This window comes from Dermacentor albipictus, chromosome 7 (genome assembly GCF_038994185.2).
Source record: "Dermacentor albipictus isolate Rhodes 1998 colony chromosome 7, USDA_Dalb.pri_finalv2, whole genome shotgun sequence".
Classification (NCBI taxonomy): Eukaryota; Metazoa; Arthropoda; class Arachnida; order Ixodida; family Ixodidae; genus Dermacentor; species Dermacentor albipictus.
The window spans coordinates 71579842-71607799 of NC_091827.1; the positions used below are offsets into that span (position 1 = coordinate 71579842).

The 27958-nt window shown below is 46.1% G+C and overlaps 1 protein-coding gene across 1 annotated transcript in view; it reads left to right on the plus strand.

Moving 5' to 3' along the window:
* LOC135919711 (uncharacterized) overlaps nucleotides 1-27958 on the plus strand; it is a 58987-nt gene that overhangs the window by 26792 nt on the left and 4237 nt on the right. The window contains exons 9-13 of the mRNA XM_070522386.1: nucleotides 384-612; nucleotides 13149-13299; nucleotides 17356-17474; nucleotides 19659-19770; nucleotides 23777-23947. Coding sequence (XP_070378487.1) covers nucleotides 384-612; nucleotides 13149-13299; nucleotides 17356-17474; nucleotides 19659-19770; nucleotides 23777-23947 — 782 coding nt within the window. The remainder of the gene's footprint in view (nucleotides 1-383; nucleotides 613-13148; nucleotides 13300-17355; nucleotides 17475-19658; nucleotides 19771-23776; nucleotides 23948-27958) is intronic.

Here is a 27958-nt window from a genome sequence, read left to right on the forward strand (position 1 = left end):
GGTAAAGTACTTCTGTAGAAAAAAAACTATATAACAGAGATTACATGTAACGACGGCTTCCACAAATGGCAGATCACGATGTTTGTCCTAGAGGGAAAAAATTGTCTTGCGGCGTCTTTGAGACTTTGAAATTATGTATTTAGTTAGTTTGCGTTTGCGGGGGAGGGGAGGTGAACTACTGAACAATTGTGAAGACGGCATTTTTTTTTCATTGAATTGTGGAAGTGGAATTGATCAGCGGGTCCATTCCAGGAGTGACAATGCTGAAACGCTAAACCAGTCCGAGGAGTTTAATGTAGTGGAATTGCGGGGATCCCCACATTCTACGACGGAGTGGTAATAGAACACTGAGACCCACTCCGCAACTTTGCTTCTACGCGCAGCCACGACCACACCTCCTCCTCTCATGTGCTCGGTGTCTGAGACGGCAACGCTGGACATACAGTACCCGGACGACAGCCTGTGTGACATCCTAATGTACACACACGTTCTCGCCGTAGACAACCAGGTTACGGCGGTCGACGACATGGCAAGCTACGACATGTTCACCTCGTTGTGCCTCTCACGATATTCGAAGGGGAAGACCACCTGTGGCATTTCGTTCGACTCACGGTGAGTCCTCCATTTCGGCAAAGCCAAAAGCCACGCGGCGCCGCTAACATCCTGGAGGAAGCGTACACCTTCCAGAAGTGCAGCGGGATTTAAAGTTGATGGAAGCACCGACCGGTCGGCAGTTGAGATAAGCGAGAGGCGATTAGAGCATTGGTGGAAAGCATCAGGAAAGAAATTGGTGGGATCGGTTCCGTTACCTGCCTAGGTAGCTGCACAAGGTAGCCATAGAGCTTTTAAATACGGTAGAAAAGGTTAGGGAGACACAGACAAAATGCTAGGCTAGTAAATATCTATGGGTTACTCGATTCACTCCAGCAGGCTAGGTGAGTATTTTTCGCCCTCCCACCCCCGTTTCGATTTGGATGTTAATAAATTATCGCCAAAAAAAGAAATAAAATGAGGGAGGGGGGAGCAATACGCCAGTCAGCCCGAGCCAACTCTGCGCGAAGCCACTTGCTTTGCTTTTACTTCCTCAAAAAGGCTGTCCAACAGGCGACCCTGTGATCGACGGAATACGCTCACGTGCGCTTGGTTCTCTGTAGGCTTTAATCGGCGCTCACTTGTCTGTGCCGCGCTTACTATCATAGGCGTATATACCGGGGGGGGGGGGGGGCAAGGGTGGCACTTTACCCGTCCCACTGTCAAAGCAAAGGGGCGAGGGGCAGTATTTCATTTGCGCCCCCCCCCCCCCCGCGTTTGAAAGCGCGTACTGGCACTTTCGGTGGCACGCTGGAAAGTCAATTAAAACTACAGCTAAATCTACATATCTTTATTAGTAGAGTGAACACATAAGTAATCCTTTTTTTACTACCCATATCCCTGCTTGGATAACGACGATTACACAATACAAATAAACCGAACATAATTAGGCTTCTGTCCTGCCATATGAGGAATGTTGTCGGGATTATTACATTCCTCATGAATTCCCCCAGATTACCAAAAAAACCACAACCTCGTGCCCCGTGGTACGATTGCACAAAGGTATGTGACGGGACATTAACACATCAAAAAAAAAATGAGACACCCCACACGAACAGAGTATACAAGAATTCCGCTGTCTTCAGTACAAATATCAAAATTACGGGGAATTTTAGACTGACGGCTCTAAAAGAAAACAACATGGGGGTTTGGGGGCCATAACGGGAAATTGGGAAACAAGTATTTGATTACCAAAACATGCCTCTGATTTCATTGCAGAAGTTTATGCTGTATTGGTTGTAGTTAAAAAGATTGTCACTGACAGTCACAGAAATACAGTCATATACACTGACTCCTTAAGTACACTATTCTCTACATCAAAAATCGGGGAATGAACCGTTGAAAAGGAGGCATTTAAAACAAGATTGCTCCTAAACAGATTGAGTTCGATTCGTTTCTGCTGGGTCGCAATCCATGCTGGGATACCGGGAAATGAAGCAGCTGATAGATGTGCATTGATGGCAGCGTACAAAAGCCTAACAAACACAACATTTCCATATAAAGATAGTATCCGTGCATTTAGGAAGGCCTCAACGTCTACATGGCAACACGAATGGGACCATTGTTCATACGAGCTACATCTTACTAAACCCGTACTTGGTGACTGGAAGTCGTGCAACCACTAGGAGCGGTTCTTCGAAGTACTTTTATGCCAACTATGACATTGAGCACACACACCTCACAGACAATTATTTACTTGCGAAAGAAGATGCAGCACCATGCGAGAAATGCCAAGAATCACCAAAAGTTATGCATACATTACTGACACGTACACATACTGAAGTACACAGACGAAACCTTTTGCACAATTTATGTAAACTACACATACCCTTACGCCCTGCGTTTACTTTAGGAGTTGATCCGATAGTCCCATTACCTGACGTGCGTAGATTTCTCGATGACGCTGGCATTTTACATAAAATATCGATAAACTCAGCCTTTTTCTTCTTGAATTGGATTTTAACACACCTCGTGTTTGGCGCAGCATAGCCTTAGCCGCGTTAGCGCCATTAAACCACATTTAAATACTAACAAGAACGATTGTCACTTGGGCCTTGTTGGGACGCCCTGTAGCGAACGACGTGTGGGATTCGCCGTACAAGCTCGCGTTGTGGTTGACGCCTGGCGCTGGCCATTTCCCGCCCTAACAAACTTGTCAGCTTGCACAACTTGCATCATGGCCAGTTTTTGAGGACCGCTATATCGGTATTCTAAAACACAATCAGCTTGTTAAATTTAATCTGTGGCTTAGGGGGAGGTCCGGACAAAGTATTATAATCAGCCACGCCCAGAGAATAATCAGAAGAATAAGGATGGGCTGAGGTGCATTTGGCAGGCATTCTCAGATCATGTACAGCAGGTTGTCATTATCCCTCAAGAGAAAAGTGCATGACAGCCGTTTCTTACCAGTGCTCACATACGGGAAAGAAACCTGGAGGCTTACGAAAAGGGTTCTACTTAAGATGAGGACGACGCAACGAGCTACGGAAAGAAGAATGATAGGTGTAACGTTAAGGGATAAGAAAAGAGCAGATTGGGTGAGGTAACAAACGCGAGTTTATGACATCTTATTAGAAATCAAGAAAAAGAAATAGGCATGGGCAGGACATGTAATGAGGAGGGAAGATAACCGATGATCATTAAGGGTTACGGACTGGATTCCAAAACAGGAAGCGTAGCAGGGGGCGGCAGAAGTTTAGGTGGGCGGAAAAGGTTAAGAAGTTTGCAGGGACAACATTGCCACAATTAGTACATGACCGGGGTAGTTGGAGAAGTATGGGAGAGGCCTTTGTGCTGCATTGGGTGTAACCAGGCTGATGATGATGATGAATTATCCTTGCAGCCTGTGTTGGCAATCTTGCCCCCTGAAATCTTTTCCGCTCATCGTTATACCCAGAGAGAGAGAGAGAGAGAGAGAGAGAGAGAGAGAGAGAGAGAGAGGCGGGGAAAGAACGGCTGGGAGGTTAACCAGACTGAGTCCAGTTTGGTGCCCTACACGTGGGGAGGGGAATGCAGAATGAGAGAGAGAGAGAAATAACATGAGTCTATACCGCACTTTCGCATGCAACAAGGTTGGTGTCACATGTCTGTAGTCGGGCAATGAAGTCTGTTGCCTTCACGTAGTGAAGAAGCGCTCGAACTACTTTCTGGGCTAATGAATTGTGAGGCCACGCTCCCAAGATCATTGCTTCTGTAAATGGCCTGTCATCCAGTCTCTTCAAGGCACAGTGGATACTCTTACTTTGGTTATCAAAGCGAGAACAATGGCACAGAGGATGACTGATGGTCTCTTCACATTTGCACTGAGCGCAGGTTGGTGAGTCCACCTTTCCAATAGGATAGCTTTAGGAGTTAGTGAATGCTACTCCTACGCACAGCCGACACAGTAGTGTTGCGTCGCGTCCTGAAGGGTTTGCTGGTGATTTAAGTTTCAGTGATGGGTCGCAACGACTGCTGTGCCTTACGGCCAGAAATGGTTGGATTATCAAATGCTGGAACAAGCGGATCTGTCCGTTGCAGCGTTGAAGTCTGAGTACCTTACCACCTTCAGAAATATAATCGAACCTCTTACAGGTATAACTGTCGAATTGCATTGTGTAATCACGACTTATCGTAGATATACTCGTGACAATGACCTTGGTCGGACTCGCAGAGCCATTTCAATATCTATAGAACACTGACTTGAGTTATTTCTGAAGGCGTGTCACTTCTGATTGGCGATTTCATGTTGAGGCTGCCTATAAATAAGAGCTGCGCTATTAATTGTTTCCCGGCAGGAGCAAACGGAGCAGATATTTCGTATTTTGAGAAAATGAGGGCCACTTTTGGGTGATATGTACCGAAAATTTCCACCTGTGTAGGTTCCTTATATACCCTGAAAACAGTAACTGACTGGTCGCTTTATCCAACTTCCTATGTTTTATACACAGTGTTTGGCTGCTTTCCCCCGGTATCCTCGGTAAAATATACGGGGCATGGCGTTTGTGTTTATTCGACGTACAAAATTTTGCGAGTGACGAGCGATGTATGATTATTCTGTGCAGGTTCATTGCAGCCTTTGTAGAAAGTTACTAATTTAAGCGTTCTAGGGCGTGATACTGCCGGTAATATAAGTGTTTCCCAGACCCCACAACAATGCATGGAATACCGATGTGAAATTCCATGTAAAAGCGGAAATGTTAAGCTCAATGCGTTGCGAAACTTTCACTTTCCTGCTTTATGTGCAAGCGTCGCAGATAATTACTGAACCCTCGTTCTTTTCCTGCATTTTCGTGAAAAACCTTCAGTCTCAAGTTAGGATCGTCTGTCCGTAAGTGTGTGAAATTTATATAATTTATCCCAAGGTGCTCGAGACTCCATATAGAAAGCAAGTCAAGGTGAAATAATGATTGCGCAATCTATAGGTACCCATCATAATTACATAGTAATTAAATATTCATTTATCGTACAGACAGTCATGGTACGTTTCTTAATTAAATCTATTCAATCGCTTGCTCGAATAACATGCACTGGATAATTATTGGGCGCAAGCTTTACAACCAGGGAAAAAGTAATCTTTCGCGATTACTGCCGAAACCCCCCACTACAAACGCCCCGTCAAAGACGGTAATGCCTTCATGAAATCGGTCATGTGAAGCGATACGTTTAACTCAGAAGTGAGATGGGCGTACTTCAAGAATGAAGAATGTTCAATTTACTAAAATCTTAGTGTTCATTTTTCTATTGCTCGCAACCACTGCACAGTAGCGACAAAAATAAGTCGCGTTCACAAATGTCTACGCCGTGACTGAAGGGACATTACAACATTCGTAGTTTTTCTCGCCGGTGTCCTCGGTGAGCTAAACAAGGTACCTTGTTTATATGCAGTCAAAATCAGGTGCTTATTAGGAATAAAGTGTAGGCAGTGTTTCAAATGGGTGGGTCAAATGCGCATTTTTCAGCATAGAATACGTATGCAATTCGTCCATGGCGTCATTAGTCTTTATGAGGGGTGTAAGAGTTAGACGGCTACGCTGGGATAACTACAACTGAGGTCAAATTTCGCGAACATAAATCGAACGATACGATATGTAGAAGGGTCGGGATGGCGATTCGATTTTTTTCGTGGGAATTTTGGAAGTTTTTTTCGTTGATTATACGTCGTTGCGCATAGCCTCGACAATGCTATTACCTAAACGAGTGATGCATTTATGCTGTAGACTTACAAGTACAAAGCTGTGTTGTATTACTCAAATTCGTTGTAGCAAATGTGCATTTTATATGCACCGTACTGCTGCTAGTGGGCAGGATTCAGGAGCACTTTGAGGCACACATTGTCTTTTGTGCCTGTATCATTTCGGGTTTTTATATTTGCCAGAGATAAATGCAAATTCCTATAATTTTTGTCGCCCCATGCTTTACAGAGTGTGATAGACACATAGGTGGCTGTCTGTTAAATATAACTGAGAGAAGCAGTTCCAGGCTATTTCACCTACTGAAATAGTAAAATGCAATATATATATATATATATATATATATATATATATATATATATATATATATATATATATATATATATATATATATATATATATATATATATATATATATATATATATATATATATATATATATTGTCACGTGGTAGTGACGGTAAAGAACGCAGTAGCAGTACTGCGAAAGACAAAACTAGCTTTTATTGGGCGAACCTGTGCCCACAAAACAGGCTACACTTAAAGCGCAACGATAGCGGCGAACGAAGTCGGCGATCGTTGAAAATATGATCAGCGGGTCAAGTGCGTCGGCTTTTATACAGCAGTCGTCGAATGTTCCAAACTAATCGTTGGGACCCGCGTGTCTTCCACAAAGTTCTACGCCATTCGCGTCACGCGATGAAATCTGATAACACAAGGTTCGGCGACAACAGACAACCGAATAGAAGCATCGATAACTTTCCAGAAACTTCGGATGCATGCAGGCGCGTCCCGCGCTGTGCGATAACATTTGTGAGGCGGCGAAGCCTGGTCGCCCGATAAAGATAAGTACGCGTGTCAATACCCCCCTCTTAAAAAGTATCGACCCGATGCTGCATACAAACTAAAGTAATAAAGAAAACACTTCGTAGTAAAGAAAACAACAAAATAAGGAAGTTCGTCAGCGTGCGTAAAAGGCTTTCAGACGCACCACGTGGACCACTTCAGATTGTGCGCGGCGCCGCTGTGAATGCGAAATGCCGTCTGGCTCGACCTCATAGTCCAGAGCGGCAATACGTCGAATGACCTTGTAGGGTCCGTAATAGCGGCGCAATAGTTTCTCACTCAGTCCTGGTCGGCGTATCGGGGTCCAGACCCAAACATGGTCTCCAGGTTGGTATCGACGAAGCGTCGTCGGAGGTTGTAGTGTTGGCTGTCGGTCCTCTGCTGGCTGTTGATTCACAGGCGGGCGAGCTGTCGGGCTTCTTTGGCGCGCTGGAGATAGCTAGCGACGTCAACATTCTCTTCGTCAGGTACGTGCGGCAGCATGGCGTCAAGCGTCGTCGTCGGGATCTTGCCGTAAACCAGCTTAAACGGCGTGATCTGTGTTGTTTCTTGCACCACTGTGTTGTACGCAAAGGTTACGTACGGCAGGGCCGCGTCCCACGTCTTTTGTTCGACGTCGACGTACATTGCTAGCATGTCGGCGAGGGGCTTGTTCAGGCGCTCCGTGAGACCATTCGTCTGCGGATGGTAGGCAGTTGTCCTCCTGTGGCTTGTCTGGCTGTACTGCAGAATGGCTTGGGTGAGCTCTGCTGTAAAAGCCGTTCCTCTGTCGATGATGAGGACTTCTGGGGCACCATGTCGCAGCAGGATGTTCTCCACGAAAAATTTCGCCACTTCGGCTGCGCTGCCTTTTGGTAGAGCTTTAGTTTCAGCAAAACGGGTGAAATAGTCCGTCGCCACGACGATCCACTTATTCCCGGATGTTGATATCAGAAACGGCCCCAACAAATCCATCCCAATCTGCTGGAATGGTCGGCGAGGAGGTTCGATTGGCTGTAGTAATCCTGCTGGCCTTTTCGGTGGTGTCCTGCGTCGTTGACAGTCTCGGCATGTCTTGACGTAACGGGTGACGTCGGCGGTCAGACGCGGCCAGTAATACCTTTCCTGTATTCTCGACAGTGTCCGGGAGAATCTGAGGTGCCCAGCGGTTGGACCGTCGTGTAGGGCGTGCAGTATTTCTGGACGCAGCGCTGACGGTACAACAAGAAGGTAGCTGGCGCGTACTGGTGAAAAGTTCTTCACGAGCAGGTTGTTTCGTAGCGTGAACGAAGATAACCCGCGCTTAAATGCCCTAGGGACAACGTCAGTGTTCCCTTGCAAATACTCGAAGAGGCCTTTCAGCTCCGGGTCGGCTCGTTGCTGTTCACTGAAGTCTTCCGCGCTTATTATCCCAAGGAAGGCGTCGACGTCCTCGTCTTGCGGCGGGGAGTCGATGGGGGCGCGCGATAAGCAGTCGGCGTCGGAGTGTTTTCTTCCGGACTTGTATATTACCGTGACGTCATATTCTTGTAGTCTGAAGCTTCAGCGTGCCAGCCGTCCTGAAGAGTCCTTTAAGTTAGCTAGCCAACACAATGCGTGATGGTCACTGACGACTTTGAATGGCCTGCCATAGAGGTAAGGGCGGAATTTAGCTGTAGCCCAAATGATGGCGAGGCATTCCTTTTCAGTCGTAGAATAGTTGCTTTCCGCTTTTGACAGCGACCGGCTAGCATACGATATCACCCTTTCAAGTCCTTCTTTCCTCTGGACTAGGACGGCACCGAGGCCTAGGCTACTGGCGTCAGTGTGGATTTCGGTATCGGCGTCGTCGTCGAAGTATGCAAGTACCGGTGGCGACTGCATGCGTCGTTTGAATTCTTGAAATGCCTTGGCCTGCGGCGTTTCCCACTTGAACGCGACATCACATTTGGTTAGATGAGTTAGCGGCTCCGCGATGCGTGAAAAGTCCTTGACAAAGCGCCTATAGTAGGCACACATGCCAAGGAATCCGCGCACTGCCTTCTTGTCAGTTGGCTGCGGGAATTTTGCGATGGCAGCTGTCTTCTGCGGGTCGGGGCGTACTCCTGATTCGCTGATCACGTGGCTTAGGAACAAAAGCTCATCGTAAGCGAAACGGCACTTTTCTGGCTTCAGAGTGAGCTTTGATGACATGATGACTTCTAACACTGTCGCAAGCCGCCTAAGGTGATCGTCGAAATTCCTGGCGATGACAACGACGTCATCCAGGTAAACAAGGCACGTCTGCCACTTCAGTCCGGCTAACACCGTGTCCATGACGCGCTGAAACGTTGCAGGCGCCGAGCACCGTCCGAATGGCATGACCTTGAACTCGTAGAGGCCGTCTGGCGTGATGAAGGCAGTCTTTTCGCGATCTCTCTCGTCGACTTCTATTTGCCAGTAGGCAGACTTGAGGTCCATGAACGAGAAGTATTTAGCGTTGCAGAGCCGATCCAATGCGTCGTCTATCCGTGGAAGGGGGTACACATCCTTCTTCGTGATCTTGTTCAGTCGACGATAATCGACGCAGAAGCGTAGGGTTCCGTCCTTTTTCTTTACCAGGACTACAGGAGAGGCCCACGGGCTTTTCGACGGCTGGATGATGTCGTCGCGCAACATTTCGTCGACTTCTTGCCTAATAGCTTCACGTTCTCGCGTCGAAACTCGGTAAGGGCTCTGGCGGAGTGGTCTAGCGCTCTCTTCGGTTATTATGCGATGCTTTGCAACTGGTGTTTTTCTAATCCTCGATGACGTCGAAAAGCAGTCTTTGTATCGTCGGAGAAGACTTCTGATCTGTTGCTGCTTACTCATAGGAAGACTTGGATTCACGTCGAAGTCTGGTTCGGGGACAATGCTGATCGGGGTAGATGCAGCTGAATCCGAGAGGACAAAGGCATGACTTGTTTCCAGAATTTCCTCGATCTACGCGATCGTCGTGCCCTTGTTGATGTGCTTGAACTCCTGGCTGAAGTTGGTTAGCATAACTTCCACTTGCCCTCCGTGGAGTCGAGCGATCCCTCTTGCGACGCAAATTTCACGGTCGAGCAGTAGATGTTGGTCGCCGTCCATGACGCCTTCTACGTCAGCGGGTGTTTCAGTGCCGACGGAAATAATAATGCTGGAGCGCGGCGGGATGCTCACTTGATCTTCGAGCGCACTCAAGGCGTGGTGACTACGACAGCTCTCTGGCGGTATCGCTTGATCTTGTGACAGCGTTATCGATTTCGACTTCAGGTCGATGGCTGCGCCATGTTGATTCAGGAAGTCCATGCCGAGAATGACGTCTCGTGAACACTGTTGGAGGACAACGAAGGTGGCAGGGTAAGTCCGGTAATGAACAGTAATTCTTGCCGTGCAGATTCTAGTCGGCGTAATCAGGTGTCCTCCAGCGGTCCGAATTTGGTGGCCCTCCCATGCAGTCTTAACCTTCTTCAACTGGGCGGCGATGTGTCCACTCATTACGGAGTAATCGGCCCCTGTGTCGACTAAGGCAGTGACTGCGTGGCCGTCGAGAAGCACGTCGAGGTCGGTGGTTCTTTGTTGGCGTTGCAGTTGGGTCATGGCGGCGGATCACGGCTGCGTCGCGTTGAACTGAAGCTGGAACGTCGCGTCGTCAAGTCGTCTTTCATGGGTGTAGTCTTGGCTTTCTGATTTGGTCGGGACGGCGGCGTGTCGTTATGTCTTCGAGGTAGTTTCTTCGGTGTCTTCGTCGGCGGCGGAGGATATTCGTTAGTTCGACGAACAGCAACCACACCTCCATCGGTTGCTGCTTTTAGTTTTCCCGATATGGGCTCGCTGACCGGCCCCGGGCTGGGGCAGTGTGTGGTCGGCGCTGCGGCGACAGGTAGCGGCCTGGTGATGGCGAACGCCACGGTCGTCGAGAGCTCCACTGAGTAGCGGCGAGGTAATCGGCAATATCGCGTGGGCGGTCACCAAGCTGTGGACACGGCGTGTTGACGGCGAACTCTCTCAGTCCCAAGTCGCGGTATGGGCATCGGCGGTACACGGTACACAGCTTTTAGCCCGGGAGGACGTTTCTAGTTTGTACTAGAAGAAGAATAAACTTGAACTTGACCTTGAACTTGAACTTGAACATGGCCGGCTTCTCCGCAGTGGTAGCAGAGCGGGCGCTGGTCGGGGGCTCGCCAAATGTCCGTCTTCCTCGCGTAGGTGCGCTGGGTGACGGGTGGGCATGCGGGCGGCGGCGGCGGCGGACGACGGAATTGCGGCGTCACAGGGCCCTGGCGCGGTGGCGGAGGGGGGTCTTGACTGCGTGCGACGGCGGCGTAGGTCATCGCTTTCGGCTGTGGCTGTGGCGGTTCTGGTTGCACCTTAGGAACTCCAAGCGATCGGTGCAACTCTTCTTTAACGATGTCGGCGATCGAGGCTACTTGAGGCTGCGACGAAGGCAAGACCTTGCGCAGTTCTTCGCGCACTATGGCCCTGATGGTCTCACGCAGATCATCCGTGGCCAGTGATTAAATTCCTGCGTAGTGGGTAGAGCTTGTACGGCGGTTGAATTGCCGGTTCCGCATTTCGAGTGTCTTCTCAATGTTGGTGGCCTCGCGAAGGAACTCTTCTACAGTCTTCGGTGGGCTTCGTATCATTGCGCCGAAAAGTTCTTCCTTCACACCACGCATGAGAAGGCGGATTTTCTTCTCCTCGGGCATATCCGGGTCGGCATGGCGGAACAGACGTTTCATTTCTTCCGTGAAGGTGGCAACGTTCTCGTTTAGTAGCTGCACTAGGGCGTCCAGCATGGCTTCGGCCCTTTCCTTGCGCACGACGCTCGTAAAGGTGCGCAGGAAGCCGCTATGGAAGAGGTCCCATGTCGTCAAGGTCGACTCCCGGTTCTCAAACCACGTTCTGGCGGCATCTTTTAAGGCAAAGTATACATTCCGCAGCTTGTCGCCGGAGTCCCAGTTGTTAAAAGCCGCGATTCGTTCGTAGGTCTCCGGCCAGGATTCTGGGTCTTCAGTCGCTGCTCCATGGAAGGTCGGTGGGTCCCGAGGTTGTTGTAGGATAACGGGGGACGCTGGGGCAGCCATTGGGATTGTTTTGACCACGATCTTCTTTGTCGACTCAGGTAGAAGTACGTGCTCTGGGGGCAGTCTTTGCAGTCAGCGGCTAGGACGCTGGTCTTCGGCGATGTTAGTTTTGTCCTCGGGCTTCGGGCTTGGATCGCGGCTTTGCGGGGGCGTTCGGTACATGAACGCACTAGCACCTCCACCAGATGTCATGTGGTAGTGATGTTAAAGAACACAGTAGCTGTACTGTGAAAGACAAAACTAGCTTTTATTGGGCGAACCTGTGCCCACAAAACAGGCTACACCTAAAGCGCAACGATACCGGCGAACGAAGTCGGCGATCGTCGAAAATCTGATCAGCGGGTCAAGCGCGTCGGCTTTTATACAACAGTCGTCGAATGTTCAAGACTAATCGTTGGGACCCGCGTGCCTTCCACAAACTTCTACGCCATTCGCGTCACGCGATGAAATCTGATAACACAAGGTTCGGCGACAACAGACAACCGAATAGAAGCATCGATAACTTTCCAGAAACTTCGGATGCATGCAGGTGCATCCCGCGCTGTGCGATAACATTTGTGAGGCGGCGAAACCTGGTCACCCGATAAAGATAAGTACGCGTGTCAATATATATACTTAAGCAATTAAAGCGGTTCGTTTAGCCGTGGTTGAGCGTCTTAGGGCGGCTGATGGCGAAGAGAGTTCTTGTCGCGGTCAAGGAAACGCTCCCGACTGCGGCTTTCTCCTGCACCGTGGAGACAAATTTCGTGCCTGTATTTCTCTTCCCTCAACCGCAATGATGTGACTGACTGACGGTTGCAATAACGCAATAGCTTCTGCATTCCAGACGCATTGCCGAAAAGAACCCTTGACAAGAAAAAAAAAAGTGTGGAGACATTCGAACCATTCAAACAACACGCACGCGGGCCACACATGCGCCCTCGATACTGCGACAGCACTACGACGGCGGTGGCACCACCGACGGCGGGAATGCTTCGGGAGCGTCCATGTGATTGGTGTAGCAATAGAGAATGACATATCATATCAGATGACTCTTCAGGAAATGGCTACAGACCAACTACGGATGCGAAGTACTTGCAGAAAGGTCAATTTTGTATAATTGTACTATTGGAACGAATGGCCAACTGCATAGGTTATGTTTGTACAGATTCCAGGCCACATGGCCAGGTTGAATGTGTGCGCGGGTACGTAATGAAAGGGCTATCGCGGCTGAAATGGTATAGCGTATGTTACCGCATTCAATGCATATCTCCATACAATTGTATCAGGATAGCTGTTGAGGCGAATTATTCCTTCATTCCTAAAAATGGCCTTGTGCTTAACTGAACTACTATGGGAAATGCCACTACTGCTTAGAATACATTATTACAGCTTCGAGGTCAGATACAAAAAAAGTGCAGGAGAGCGCGCAGAGAGATGCCAATCGAAATTCACACTTCTCCTCATGAGGTGACTTGGACATATGTGGTGACTTGAGCGCTGTCTCTCCTTGCAGCTTCATCACGCCGGCGACGTGGACGACCGAGCTATGGAGGGATCTTGTCACCATACGGAGGTCGAACGTCATACATTATGGCATCCTCAATATGTACGACAAGCCCTTCACGGTCCACGGCTATGCTTCCAACGCGGATGAATTTCTCAAGGTATGAAATATCTCTTATTGATCCGTTAAGTGTTTGGGTGTCGAAGCGGACATAAGTGTGTGTTAAGCGTGGGAAGCCGTTCACTTTGTAGAGGTCAATAAAGCATGAAGGAGCTCAGAACAGCGTGTTTGTATGTATGTATGTATGTATGTATGTATGTATGTATGTATGTATGTATGTATGTATGTATGTATGTATGTATGTATGTATGTATGTATGTATGTATGTATGTATGTATGTATGTATGTATGTATGTATGTATGTATGTATGTATGTATGTATGTATGTATGTATGTATGTATGTATGTATGTATGTATGTATGTATGTATGTATGTATGTATGTATGTATTTATGTATGTATGTATGTATGTATGTATGTATGTATGTATGTATGTATGTATGTATGTATGTATGTATGTATGTATGTATGTATGTATGTATGTATGTATGTATGTATGTATGTATGTATGTATGTATGTATGTATGTATGTATGTATGTATGTATGCTTTTGTGCTTGTTACAAGGCGATCAACTTGAAGTTGTATGGAGTGTTTAAGGGTAGCATGTTGCAGATAACGTAATTGTATTCCTTGATCTGCATTATCTGAGAGGCGGTTATTTCTTGCAGGAGAAATGGAAACAGATATTCAACAAATTTGTTGGGCTGCTGAGCACTAGGTCGCGGGATGGTATCCCGGCCACGGCGGTCGCATTTCGATGGGGGCAAAATGCGAAAACACCCTTGTACTTAGATTTAGGTGCGCGATGAAGAACACCAGGTGGTCGAAATTTCTGGAGTCGTCCACTACGGCGTGCCTCATAATCAGAAAGGGGTTTTGGCACGTTAAACCCCATAATTAATTTTTTTATTCAACAAATTAACAAAAGATCACTAATTATTTTTGTATTTATTACCTTGCGACACATATTGCAACTGACGAATTGTGGACGCTGAGAATTCAAGGCATATCCGCTCGGAAGGAATTTCTAGAATATAAAGGATGACGCCAGTTTGGAGATACGCGCCATCGAACTTGCCGCAAAAATGCATTGTTGTGCCATTTGCATTTTATTTTTGTAAAGAGAAGGGTCGTTTCTGCATTGAACCACGAAAGTAACTGCAACGCCCACGTATTTCGTTCTACACTATGGGAAATATCTCGAAACTGTTGTCGTCCCGATAATTCATTTCAATTGCACACGCCTTACAAGCTCATCGGATAGAATTCATACATTGCAATACGCCGTAATGTTATTACGTAATACATCAAGTAGTGAATTTTTGGTAATTATTTCAATATGTGCGTCGATTTCGCGTGCTAGTAATGTCCGCCTCTTAATAATCCAGCTTAAGGATAAGAATTATGTCGTAGGCCGCAGGCGATGTATCCCATAAAAGGAATATGATCACTGCCTATATATATATATATATATATATATATATATATATATATATATATATATATATATATATATATATATATATATATATATATATATATACTCACATTGGGTGTCCCGGGTAGCTTGAGCCAAGCATTAAAGATATGCCGATGCCACGTAGCGTGACACAGCCAAGGTAATCTGTTTCGCCGTCGTTTGCAGGTACTCGGATTCTCTTTTACACTCTGCCGAATCAAATAATAAGTCTTAATTAATTATTCGACTTATGAAATATTATAGTTACGTTAAGAGTGCCACAGAGAAAATTGCAAGGCAACATCAAAAACTGTCGGTACAGCTTTCTCTTGCTCAATGCGTGCTACGTTTTCCAAGCAAGAGAAAGCCCGCGATTACACGTAAAGATTGCTGCGCGACTGAGTAGAAACCTTGCCCAAATACGCGTGCTCCTCTCGTGCTTTGAACAATACTTTTAACTGGCACGCACTTAAAACACTTTTATGAAGCCTTGTCAAGCGAAATATCGCGAAAGTGGTTGTATCCGAAAAGAGTAATCGACCCGCAGTAGCGCAACCCCTGAGGCTGCTATCTTGCAGCCGCGCTTTCCGCTCGATTGTATGCAACTCATTCAGCCGCCGTTCTCGGCTGGCCTATCCCACTGATAACGTGGGCGGAGCATCGATATGATGATCACTGGCTAAGCGCGATAGGAAACGGCATCGGAAAAGGCATTGCTACTAAATCGCGGCCTGAATTTCCTGCTCCTCCGACATTTATCAATGAGATGCGAGCCGGCTCTGAACGGTCAACCTCACCTGGATAGCACGAGGCCCGCTCGCTCTGATCACTACCTCCGTGGTACCTGGCCCGAAATTCCTTTTGCCAAGGCTGGAGTGATGAAAGCTTTGACGTCAAAGCTGTGACGTCATCGCGGTGACTAACGTGATGACGTCACAGTTTTGACGTCACCATTTTTGTAACGCCAGCTTTGGCAATCGAAATTTTGAGCCAGTGGCACGACTTTATGGATGAGAGTTAACTGGCCTTGTGCTACCAAGGTGAAGTTGAAACGGTTGATGGCAAGAGTGGCATGTAATGAAGCGGAATTTGTTTCAAGTTCATGGTCCCGCCACGTTTTTGGCGATGTTGCGGCTGTGCACAAGGTGGGAAAACAATTGCGTGTCAGTTTGACTGTAGCTAGTCTGATTGGGGCGCACATAAAATTATGCAAATCGAACATTCGCCATCCAGGTAGGTTTACCGTAAATTAACACAGTGTCGGAGTCACTCCGACTTCTTCATCAAGAATGAGATCAGAAAGCCGCATCAGAATTTTATTTATTTTCGCCTTTGGGCCCTTTTTTCTGCTGATGCTTGTTCCTGTCCGTATGTGTGGTGTCTGTTCATTTTACATTCTCTCCCTTTAACACAACTCCATTTTTTTATGCAACCGAAAACGGCGGGCGTTTCGTTTCACGAATAAACCAGCGTGAATTCGGCATGACTAAAGCGGACAGAGAATGCTCAAGGTTTATAAGGAGGAAACGTCCCCCATAAATTAACATTTTCTCTTTGAAGATGCCCTTTTATCAGACAATGGAAATGGCGAACTTTTTTTAAATCTTCGGGTGACGGCTGGGTACTACTCGCGATGGGTCATACAGATTGCCGTTTGAGGACTGATTGGCACAAAACCATTAAGCCAATTTTAAGTTCGTGCGCAGGTAAAAATTCCGGGGCTGTAGTATTTTGTCAATCGGTTAGTTATCTAGCAGCTAACTGGTTTTGTAAGAGCACCACTCTATGTGAGAAAGCTTCACGTAACTAGCCAGAAAATCGGTATTTGTAGTTAAGCTTAACCACACGCCAGGTGCCTTTTGTCAACCGCCCTCCGGTTGCCTGTTCCCCTGGTTCGATTTGGTTCCAAACTCTCCGTCTCTGCAATTATCGAGATGGTCACGATCCTAGCACCCGATGTCGTCCTGCTCTGAGGTTGCAATTCTTGATTCTAGCACAGTATGTCCACCTGCTCTGTCATTGGATTTCCCTTTCTTAGCAGAGAATGTCGTCCTGATTTGTTGTTGGAAGTCTTGATCCTAGTGAAGGATGTCGTTCAGTCCTGTTGTTGGAATTCTCCATCCTAGCAGATGATGTCATTCTGCTTTGTTGTTGGAAGCCTTGATCGTAGTAAAGTATGTCATTCTATCCTGTTCTTCGAATTCTCTTTCTTGAAGAGGATGTCATTTTGCTTTGTTGTTGGAAGTCTTGATCCTAGTAATGGATGTCGTTCTATCCTGTTGTTGGAATTCTCTTTCTTAGCAGAGGATGGTTTTTTGCTTTGTTGTTGGAAGTCTTGATCCTAGTAAAGGATGTCGTTCTGTCCTGTTGGTGGAATTTTCCATCCTAGCAGAAGATGTCATCCTGCTCTGTCGCAGGGCTCTCAGTTTTGCTAGCTACGGTGTATTGCAAAGGAGCCTTCGATCGAGAGAATGATTTCATTGGTGCCATAGACGGGCATCGTTTGTGCTTATATTATGTGCCGTCCTATACCAGAGACATGTTTCGATCCCTCCCCATCTCTGGCGTAGAATATTTTTGAAGAACGATACTTACCGATGCTAATAACCGGTAACTGCATTTTTGTTTGTTCCAGAAACTAGGCAAGTTTACGGCGAGAACAAAGACAAGAATTATTTTGGGAGTAGGCTTCTTTGACTACCACGACGACAAGTCCTGGTCGACAATAGAGCTAGTGGTGCAAGCGGCGAATCCGTAAGTTTCACACCTCAAAGCCTCGGCACTGGTAACAGCTAGTTGTAGAGCCAAGGTCCGGCTTGCTAGGTTCCATTTTGAGAGTAAGGGAACCACTCTCATTGGGAGGATACGTTAGCTGAGCTAACGTATGTATGCAGCGCTTAAAACATTAATATTAGAAGGAGAACAGGACACAGCGTAGTGTAAAGATAACCGGTCATGTATGTTGTTAGGTGGGAAATGGTAGGTAACATTACTAGTGCACAATTAGGTCTTCAAAAATACGTCTTGCGTTAACAGACACAAAACCGTACATAGTAGATAAATATCAAGAAAGATATCATTCAGTGAAACTAGAGAGACGGAATTGTTTGATTCAGCCACTCTGAAGTCGGAATGGTTCTATTCTCAGCATTTTCAGGAGTTGACACGAGTTGAGTTTCGAGGATCTGAACTCCAGTGCTCACTAACTGCAAGGCTGTTCTGACGAGCAATCCAGTCACCTTGCGGAGGCTGAGTACCCACGGATCATTTTAGCTGCTCTTGCAAGAATTCTCAGGAAACTCAGGAAATTTGTAATGTTTGACTGTTCTGCCGAGTATAACGGTAAAAAAAACGAGATCCGTGTGTTATTCCTTAAATCTACGTAGTTCATTAAGAATACCGTGAGTAGAAGTGGCGGCGTCAAGGTGGTTTTTCCGACGTGTAAATAGTTGCGAATCTCTAGAGGATAACAAATACGGGCAAGGGGCTAATCCTTAGTCCGCGATGCAGCACTTCGACAGCTTTGTTGGACGTAAAGAAAACGCGGTGCTCTATTTCATCGCAGAAGTTTTGGTTAGTTGGTTATAGCGCGAATAGTACGCCATAAGAAACGCTAAGGAACGCGAAGGAGATGAGACATACGTATATACTGGACGGGCGCTTGACGTCAAATGAATGTTTAATGACAAAAAAGAAAAGAAAACAAAACAACAGAAACATACATACTTAAGCAGAAACCTACAAAAAGAAGCAGAAGGCACAGTTCTCATTCTGAAAAATTCCAGAGCTGCTTTAGGTACGCCATTTTATTTGCATACAAGGCCAGCAAAGGTTTACTCACGCATATATCAGCTTCGCACTAGGCCTCCAATATTTCTCTAGCTTTCAGGGAACTCGTGTGTTGTGTAGCTTTGCGACGCGGCAAGATAGAGAAATATTGGGGGCATTGTGCGTTAGCAACGAAACTGACCAACGTGTGAGCGCACCTTCGCGGGTCTTGCATGCTGAATAAAAGGGAGTATCTCAAGCGGCTCTGGAATTTCGCGGAGTGACAACTTTGCCTTCTGTTTCTTTTTGAAGCTTCCTGAGCAAGTATGTAGGTTGCTCTTTTTTTTTTCGTCATTAAACCTTCAGTTCGTGTTTAGCGTCCGTCCAGTCTACATGTGTTTTCCTTGCGTGCGCGTTCGTTATCGCTTCTGATGTTCAAGCTCCGCTATTTCCTCCTCTGCTTCGTGGCATGTGTTCAGGCAGTGCTGCAACGACTGATTATGCGAACACGCTCACAATACAGCAACAAAATGTCTCCACATCTAGGCACATAACAGAAACTTTGGTTGAGCATCTGTGTCGATAAAAAAAGAACACTAGGGTTCTGTGCAAATACGGTCATTGGATGAAAAGCTAAAGTATGGAAACAGTATAGAATGAAGCGTTGAGGGATTCTTGGTGCAGCGTGTGTTCGATTATGGTAACAGCGACGGATATCTTCCGTGTATCATTGCCTCACCTGAACATAATTTAGTTGTGACTTTTTCCTTTCTTTGGGATTTCGTGATGGCGATTGCCATCAATTTATTTCTTGTGAGCCCGATATCTTCCATATATCATTGCCTCACCTGAACATAGTTTAGTTGTGACTTTTTCCTTTCTTTGGGATTTCGTGATGGCGATTGCCTTCAATTTATTTCTTGTGAGCCCGCATTTATCCTCCCTGCTCGATAAGTGGGCTTTCAGTTGTTAATAGTTCTTCGTGAGCATCACATCTTCTTCCTGGTTGTCTTTAATGATTCCTGAAGCCGTTTGAAATTCATATCTCTAACGCAGAAGCCTCCCTTCCACTGTTGCATGCGTAGTGCGATGCTGCGATTTTTTTATTGTATTGTTTGCGGATGTTTCAATTGGCCTTGTGGCCTTTTCGCAACTCCGCTCTGCATTCAGGAGCGACATCTTGGTCGTCATCACCTGTGTCTTGACCGTGCCCAGCTCGAAGGACTGCATCGCCATGCCACCTACGGCCTTGAAGAGCACCAGCAAATATCCGCCCACATTCGTGAGTGCATGGTTAAGCGATTTCGCACTAACCGTAAACATTGTCCCAATACGCCATGGAACGTTACAGGTCGTAGTTATATTGTGGTGTTAACCAGAATGTTAACCCGTCCAGTTCATTAGAAGGTATCAAGATGCGTGAGATTAGGATCACGTCGCTTAGCGGTGAACATGGCCAAATGCAGGTACTTGCAATAATTATTGGAGCACCAATATTACACTACGCGTTTTAATTTTACAGCGATCCACCTATCGAAATTTAGGCCAACCTTTTTGAGGTGCCATGTCTTTGTATATGTAACATTTATAACACCTTGTAATGAGAGTAATGCACCGTGTTTCAGGAAGGTGCTATGCGGCCGGTTTGTTTCAGTTGATGACGCGGTGAGAGTCATGCGATGTCGTTATTGGGAAAGAATACCTACAGAAGGGATGGAGGGGGGGATACATACGCTAATACTCTAGATTAAATGCCAACGTACACAATGTGATTAGGAAGTTGCAATTGGAAAGACGTACTCAATCAGGGGAGGGGGTCAGGGCAGGCGGATGTTGGCATACGTCTTTTTATGTGAAGTATTTCTGGTACACAGATGGTGTTGGTTAGTGTGGGGGGGGGGGGGGGCTGGGGTCATGTACATGGTGAGCCAGCCCCTCACCGCCTGCCGCTGTATACCCACGTTAGGAAGTTTGTCACTGGCTGGGGGAATCAAACCAGTGACAGGTGGTGTTGATCAACGCTCCAGCACATAGAACAAATGGAGGAATTCTTTTAGGTTAAGCTGTAATGGAAGAGTACACCTCTGCAGCGCCAGATCGGCCACACTGGCCGTAAGACGAGTCTCCGTTCTCGTGCAAAACACATTGGCCAAAGACGGGTACAGAGAGAAGCCTCCCTGAACATTCCCGTGTCACTAAGATGTCACTTCATGATATTTGGCATAGTCTACTAGGGTTTACATAGGTAATCATTCATCTGTAAAAACAAAAAAAGAGCATTACGCCGCTCTACGGAAAAAAGACACTGGTCATGTCAAGTTACCAAAACATTACCTACCACAAACGACCGAGATGCGAGAAGATACACTGAAACCTGCGCCTCATCCTGACGTGTCAGCACCCATTCTATGGCACGAAATAATAAAAAGGGAAGTTTGACATCAGGCTTTCTTTTTTTTCCGGGATTTATAAACTAACTGTATTCTGCGAAGCGAAAAAAGAATGGCAGACCCTTACGACTTCTTACGTGGAGGGAGTGCGAAAGCATCGCACCGTTTGTAGACCTCATGATGTCATCAACGCACTCATTTTCTACACTCGTGACGCGGTTCCACCCCCTCCGCACCGCCACGCCCACCGCCCAATGACGCAAGCACTAGCCAGCCGGAGTTCATGGCGCGTCCATGGGAAAGAACACCGTGTCTACAGAACGGAACACTCGTCGTCCCTTCCCGGCTACGACACTTAGAAGTTGTTGAGACGGTTTCATCAGGACCAGTCGGGATGTCAGCATGCATGTTAAGATGGGCACCGTACGGTTTTTCTCGTAACAAAAACACAACTAAAGATGGCTACCTTTGAAAAGCACATGTTAGTGGTGACATTAAACATCAGAGGGCTGGCCTCAAGGAGGAGGCAAAATCAGCGTTATAGGTTAATTACCTAAAAAAGACTCGGACGTTGTAGCAATTCAAGAAATTAATATAGAAGGTCAAGAACAGAGGGAAGGTATGGTGCGACTCTTTACGAATAGGTGTACGATGTATGTGTCGGTCATGCAGTGGGCAGGTCGGCAGGGTGTGCGTTGATGATACGTAGGACATTGGGTGCAGTTCTAGAAAAAGTGACATGCAATTCCGCCCATTTCATAGCTTGTGAAGTTATAATATTTAAATGCTATTTTGCGCATAATATGTGTTTATGCATATTCAAATGCAGAACAGAGGAAACATATGTTTGAAACTGTCAGTAACTACTGTGTTAACGGTATATTCGTAATTCTGATTGGTGTCTTCAACTGCGTATGCATGGCAAACGACTAAACCGGCTCGACTCCTTATAGGGATGTCAGTGTTCTTTCCTTAAATAATCTCATCAGTCAGCAATGTTTGGCAGACGTCGGGGAATGTCGAGGGTTTGGGACTGATATTCGCTTTACCCATTTTCGAGGTCATAGTCACGCGCGGTTGGATCACGCCTATTTATCTGCAGATTTAGTACAGTTGATCGGAGTGTATCAGCTTCAACCAGTGTCATTTAGCGATCACTTTCTCGTAACATTTCGTGTCGGGAAAAGAAAAGATAAAGTGTAGATTTGTTTGGGAAAAACTTGAAACTTAATGATAATCTTTCAAAGGACGATGTTTTTACAAGTCATGTCATGGACGCAATTGTAAAATTTGACATAAAGTGGTAGGGGAACATTGGGAGGTGTTTAAGCAAGTGAAATTCAAGGCCTCCGAAAGGTCAGGCGCCCTAACGCAAAAGAAATTGTAGAAAATGTTCTCAGCGCTAACGTAAGCGCATTCGTTTCAGAAGAGTCTAGTCAGCCTCGAACTTTTGAAGAAGACATACGTTCCACAAAGCAGAAATTAGAAATTATAAATAAGGAGAAATACGAAGGCGCAGTAATCAGATCTCGGTGCGATCGCTTGATGGGCGGAGAGTTTCATAGCAAGCGCTGGAAAAAAGTCGCGCGAACGTGAAGGAAACAGCAGAAGTAGAAGGGAAAAATGCTGCGCCCACAGAAAAAGAATGCATCCAAAGAGTGTTTCATGAATACCACAGTTCCTTATATTCGTGTACTGAAGTCAAAGTAGACGCCTTAAAACAATCATTTTATCTTTGTCATGCCACGAGTATGCGATGAGCCCACTGGGCCCTGATTCGTTGTATAAACATCAATCTCTAAGGTTCTAAAGGATAAGGTAGCTATAGTCTTAGCTTCGCTCTTTAATGAGGCTTTTGATATGTTTGTCCTCCCACCATCATTGCTCACGTCACACACTGTTCTTATACCTAAGGCTCAAGATAAGAATATACTAAGATAAGATAGTTACATATATACATAAAACTCTATCTGTTCTGGATCGTTGTGATGCTAATTCTGACAGCATGGCAACGCTACAGATAGATTTCGAAAAGGCGTTTGATAGAGTACCTCACGACATATTGTTGGCTATGCTAGAACACGTGAACGTAGGATGCGTTGAAGGAGAGGGTGTAGCCATGGCATGCAGATGCTGCAGGACACGCTTGATAGTATAGAAGGTCACGCGCATCAAAGTGGAATGATCGGTGCGTTAGGGTTGCTCTCTGTCGCCATTGCTTTTTTTCCGTGTACAATGAATCTTTTTGTTTGAGCATTTTCAACAGCACCAGCATACGAGGACGTCGTCTCCAAGCAGCGGAAGTACGTCTGCTTGCATATGCAGACGACATAGCACTTTATTTGTGCTTATCATGAAAGCATCCTCATCGCTGTAAAAGTTGTCAAAGATTTTTGTGAGGTTAGTGGCAGTGAAATCAACTGGGGAAAGTGTTTGGAATTTCGGCGCGGATACTGGCCAGCGTCGCCAAGCATTTTCTGCAATATAAGGTTGGATACGACTGCTCCAACATATTTGGGAGTGCCGATGGAAAATTATAAATATAGCGAGTCTTTCTGGCGGCGCAATGTCGCTGAAGTGCGTCAGAAAGCACACAAACTTGGAGGCCCGGGTTCGATTCCCACGCAGCTCATAATGCACGATTTTTTTCTTTTGAAAGCCACTTATTTACTTTGTTTACAGGAACCTCCCTGAGGAATGTGACGTCCATCCGAGCAATTTTTTTTGGACGTGCTTTTACTCTTTGCGGCGTCAGCCATTTTTCGTCATGGCACAGTTCCGCGGAGAAGGGCACCGCCAACATAGACGCCTAGGGCATTCGCCTTAGTAAGAGTGTTGCCCTTTCTCTTTCGTCCTTTCGCTTTCCTCCTTTCACTTCTTCATCTGCACCCTATGCAGGAAAAAGCTTTGCCGCTGGCCACCAACAAATTCCAGGTTTCGAGCAAGGTTCTTGTGGCGTTCTCGTTCCAAATGGCCACCGTCATCTACAACATGACGGAAAAATACACGAAAGCGACCGATGCCCTCTACAAGAAGTGCAACAGCTTTATCCTCGGGGACCAATCGCAAGTGAGCCTCGTATAAGAAATACTACATCCCACTTTAAAGCAACGGAGATTTCCGCATTAAGAAGAAACAATGCTGCTTTCTCCAAAATAAATTAAGTAGGGCGGTGAGCAAATTGAGTTACATTGAACTTGCCTTGTCTCGATCACGCCCTTCGGCCGAATGTTCATGGTTCCATAAAGTAAGGAAGTGGCTCTAATGACTTAGGTCTCACATAGAATGAAGAGGTGGGGGCGTTATTAGCGAGTGTGTCCTATCTTTAGATAAATAACGTGCCAGACGCACTTTTTACGGAAACGCGCTGTAAGCATGCCTGAAGAACCCGCCCTCCCGTTTCCTCAAACTAAGCCAGCGCATTTCGGAAAAGAAATGCGAAGGCATTCGCCCCTACTCCATGTGTGCAAGTTGCAGTCACCACTAATTGTCTTTTCGAACTTATCGTAAAACGGGGCCCTCCGCATCGAAAACTGCTACGACTTTGCCGATAAAGTTGGTGCATATAAGGGGTCAGGGAGGGAGATACGATCTCTCCAATGCTATTCACAGCGTGTTTACAGGAAGTATTCAGAGACCTGGATTGGGAAGAAATGGGGATAAGAGTTAATGGAGAATACCTTAGTAACTTGCGACTCGCTGATGATATTGCCTTGCTTAGTAACTCAGGGGACCAATTGCAATGCATGCTCACTGACCTGGAGAGGCAAAGCAGAAGAGTGGGTCTAAAAATTAATCTGCAGAAAATTAAAGTAATGTTTAACAGTCTCGGAAGAGAACAGCAGTTTACAATAGGTAGTGAGGCACTGGAAGTGGTAAGGGAATACATCTACTTAGGGCAGGTAGTGACTGCGGATCCGGATCATGAGACTGAAATAATCAGAAGAATAAAAATGGGCTGGGGTGCGTTTGGCAGGCATTCTCAGATCATGAACAGCAGACTGCCATTATCCCTCAAGAGGAAGGTTTAGAACAGCTGTGTCTTAGCAGTACTCACGTATGGGGCAGAAACCTGGAGGCTTAGAAAAAGGGTTCTACTTTAATTAAGGACGACGCAACGAGCTATGGAAAGAAGAATGATAGGTGTAACGTTAAGGGATAAGAAAAGAGCAGATTGGGTGAGGGAACAAACGCGAGTTAATGACATCTTAGTTGAAATCAAGAAAAAGAAATGGGCATGGGCAGGACATGTAATGAGGAGGGAAGATAACCGCTGGTCATTAAGGGTTACGGACTGGATTCCAAGGGAAGGGAAGCGTAGCAGGGGACGGCCGAAAGTTAGGTGGGCGGATGAGATTAAGAAGTTCGCAGGGACGGCATGGCCACAATTAGTACATGACCGCGGTTGTTGGAGAAATATGGGAGAGGCCTTTGCCCTGCAGTGGGCGTAACCAGGCTGATGATGATGAATGAATGATGATGAATATAAGGAGGACTCGTCCAAATCACTTGCAAATCGGTCGAAATGTTTCAGCGGTTAGCATTGAGCAGGCCCATTCTACTCTGCTTTAAACGTTGTTGATTAGCGAGATCATGGAAAAGTGGAAACGTAACCACTTGTTAAAGCCGAGCGAGTATACACAAGGCATCAAGAAAAGGCAAGAAAAAGAAGAAGGGTGTTTTACGATTATGAGAGAGCAAGCGAGATGCACGAGGCCATCGCAGTGGGTTCGGTGTTCAATTATGCGGACTTGATGACGTGGTTTTCAGTTGGTGCGAGAAAACTGTCCCTGCTGGAGGGTGTTATAACCGTTCATATGACCGCGTGGGCGGAAGCCCAGACGGATAGCTGGAAAACGAGGTACAATGGAAGCCCAGCCAGAGTGGTTGGTGAAATATAGCAGCTTTTAATTGGGTACCCCAAGCCAAAGCTACGTCAATGTTAAAAAATTACCTCGAGCATCAGGCGATCACGGCGAATAAAGAACGCTCAATGTTAAATAAAGTTGCAGTTTCATCTATGAAGGGGTGATGATGAGCATCAAGCATCACCTAAAGAAAGTGTGCACATAAAGCTGTGACCAGCGATTGCCCGTTTCTTACATACCCAGGGATCCAAGTTGGGATGAAAGAGGTTCATTTAGAACAGGACAGGCCGAGGGGCGCATGCGCTGTACTGAAAGTCGACGTAAAAGAGTTCTTTCAAATAGCGGTGTATCTACCGAGTCTCGCTTTTAGAGTCACCAATGTCGGCGTGACAGATGTTCCTTGAAGAGCGGCCTGAATGTGCACATTGATACGTGATCAGTGATTCAAGTTGGTCCGATGGTAGGCTTCGAACCCTGCTACCGCAGCACAGCCGCTCGATGCGTTATCCATTCGACCGCTGACTACGTAGTGACACAGGTAGGCGGCAAAATGGTTAGATACAAAGATGCAAGCATACATACATCGATAAAAATATAGAAACGTATATAGAAGATCAGCCCCCAGAAAGTGCTTGAAGTGTAATATGAATGCTAAAGCATCAAAATCTGTTGCTTTTTGCTTCTGCACCAACGTTCCCCCACGAGACTTCTTTGACTAGGGCGAATACCTGTGCCCTAATTCCTGAGACGGTTCCTTTGTCTCGGGATCACAACAGTATATTCATGTCTCGTCACCAGTTACATTTTCATTCAGGATATCCATTGTCTTGTTTTGCAAAATGTTCAAAACAGCCAACGATATCTGTGCACATTTCCGTTTTTGTTAGTAGATATTGGGTGCTCGTCCATGCTCATGTCACGGATGGGTTTCACATTTGTAGGCAAAAAGACGGAAACAGGCCTTTCATTGAGTTTCCCACTTTCATCACCAGAATGACAGTATTTAATTGAGACAATAGAACGTTTATGGTGGTACGATAGAGAATGATGGGCCGTTCGCCCGTCAAAGAGCAACATTTCATCGTAAATCTCTTGCGCACCTTTACTTCGGAGAAACAACACTTTACTATAGTACTCTCCCCCACTGCATTTTTTGGAGATGCTGACATGTTCGCTTTGGACATGCAAAACAGAAAAATTAAACTTAAATACCTTATTTTTTTACTATGGTGTATATTAAAATTGGCTAATATGCCTGACCCTTTACCGCTACTTAGCTTAATTTTTTACTAGGTAAGGTTGAATACTTGTCAGCACCCCTTCGAATAATATCAAGCAGGGAAGCGATAACATGCGTAATCTTATACACAGTAAGCCGTGCACTGTTTCGTGTGGTGCTATGTGGAGAAAATGTGCAGATATGGCGCTAGCATTTTTCTTTCGAGAAGAAAAACATATTTTTCATTGACGACTCTGGTTCAAGTGGTATTATCTTTTCATGTCGCGGCGAACTAACCTAGTGGTGAAGTGGAGAGAGGTAGATTTTCAGTACTTCTGGTTCGTATACTATTCCTTGGTACCCAGCCTTTTCGTTGTTACCCATACCCTCGCTAAACTTCTTTACCTCGGTGCTGGTTTATAGTTAATGTGAAGAACATGGCTTGCGTAAATCATAGCAGTTTAGCCAATCGGAGCAGCTGGCGGTACCACCACGTGTCCCAGCTGCTGCATCCCGATCAGGTGCAGCACCGGCACATTGAGTGAAATAAGAAATGCTTCACTTAGTCGTCTGCGAGCGCGGACTTAAAAATATTGCGGGTTACAGCGGATCTATTGATATATTTTTTGGTAAACTTCTCCCAAGGCACTTTTGTGCTGACCCTGGAGGTTATGAAATCGACTAAGAATTAAGGCATACCATAGCAGCTACTCTTGTAAATCCTGTGAGTGTTAGCCAGCTGAGAGGGCTTATCGGCCAGTTACTTACTTTACGTAATTAAGTTACATCATATAACTCGCCATTTACTTGCTTTAAGCATTGTCTCACACCGGCGGTTCAAAGGATGCCTGATATCCGCCGCTATATATGACTGTGAGTTCCGATGGATAAGAATGAATGGGCTCGATCTAGAACACTTAAAAGGCGTGTTAGAATAGCGAAATTTTCGAATCGAATCTAATATGAATAATCGTCAAAGGCAACCTTCGCTTA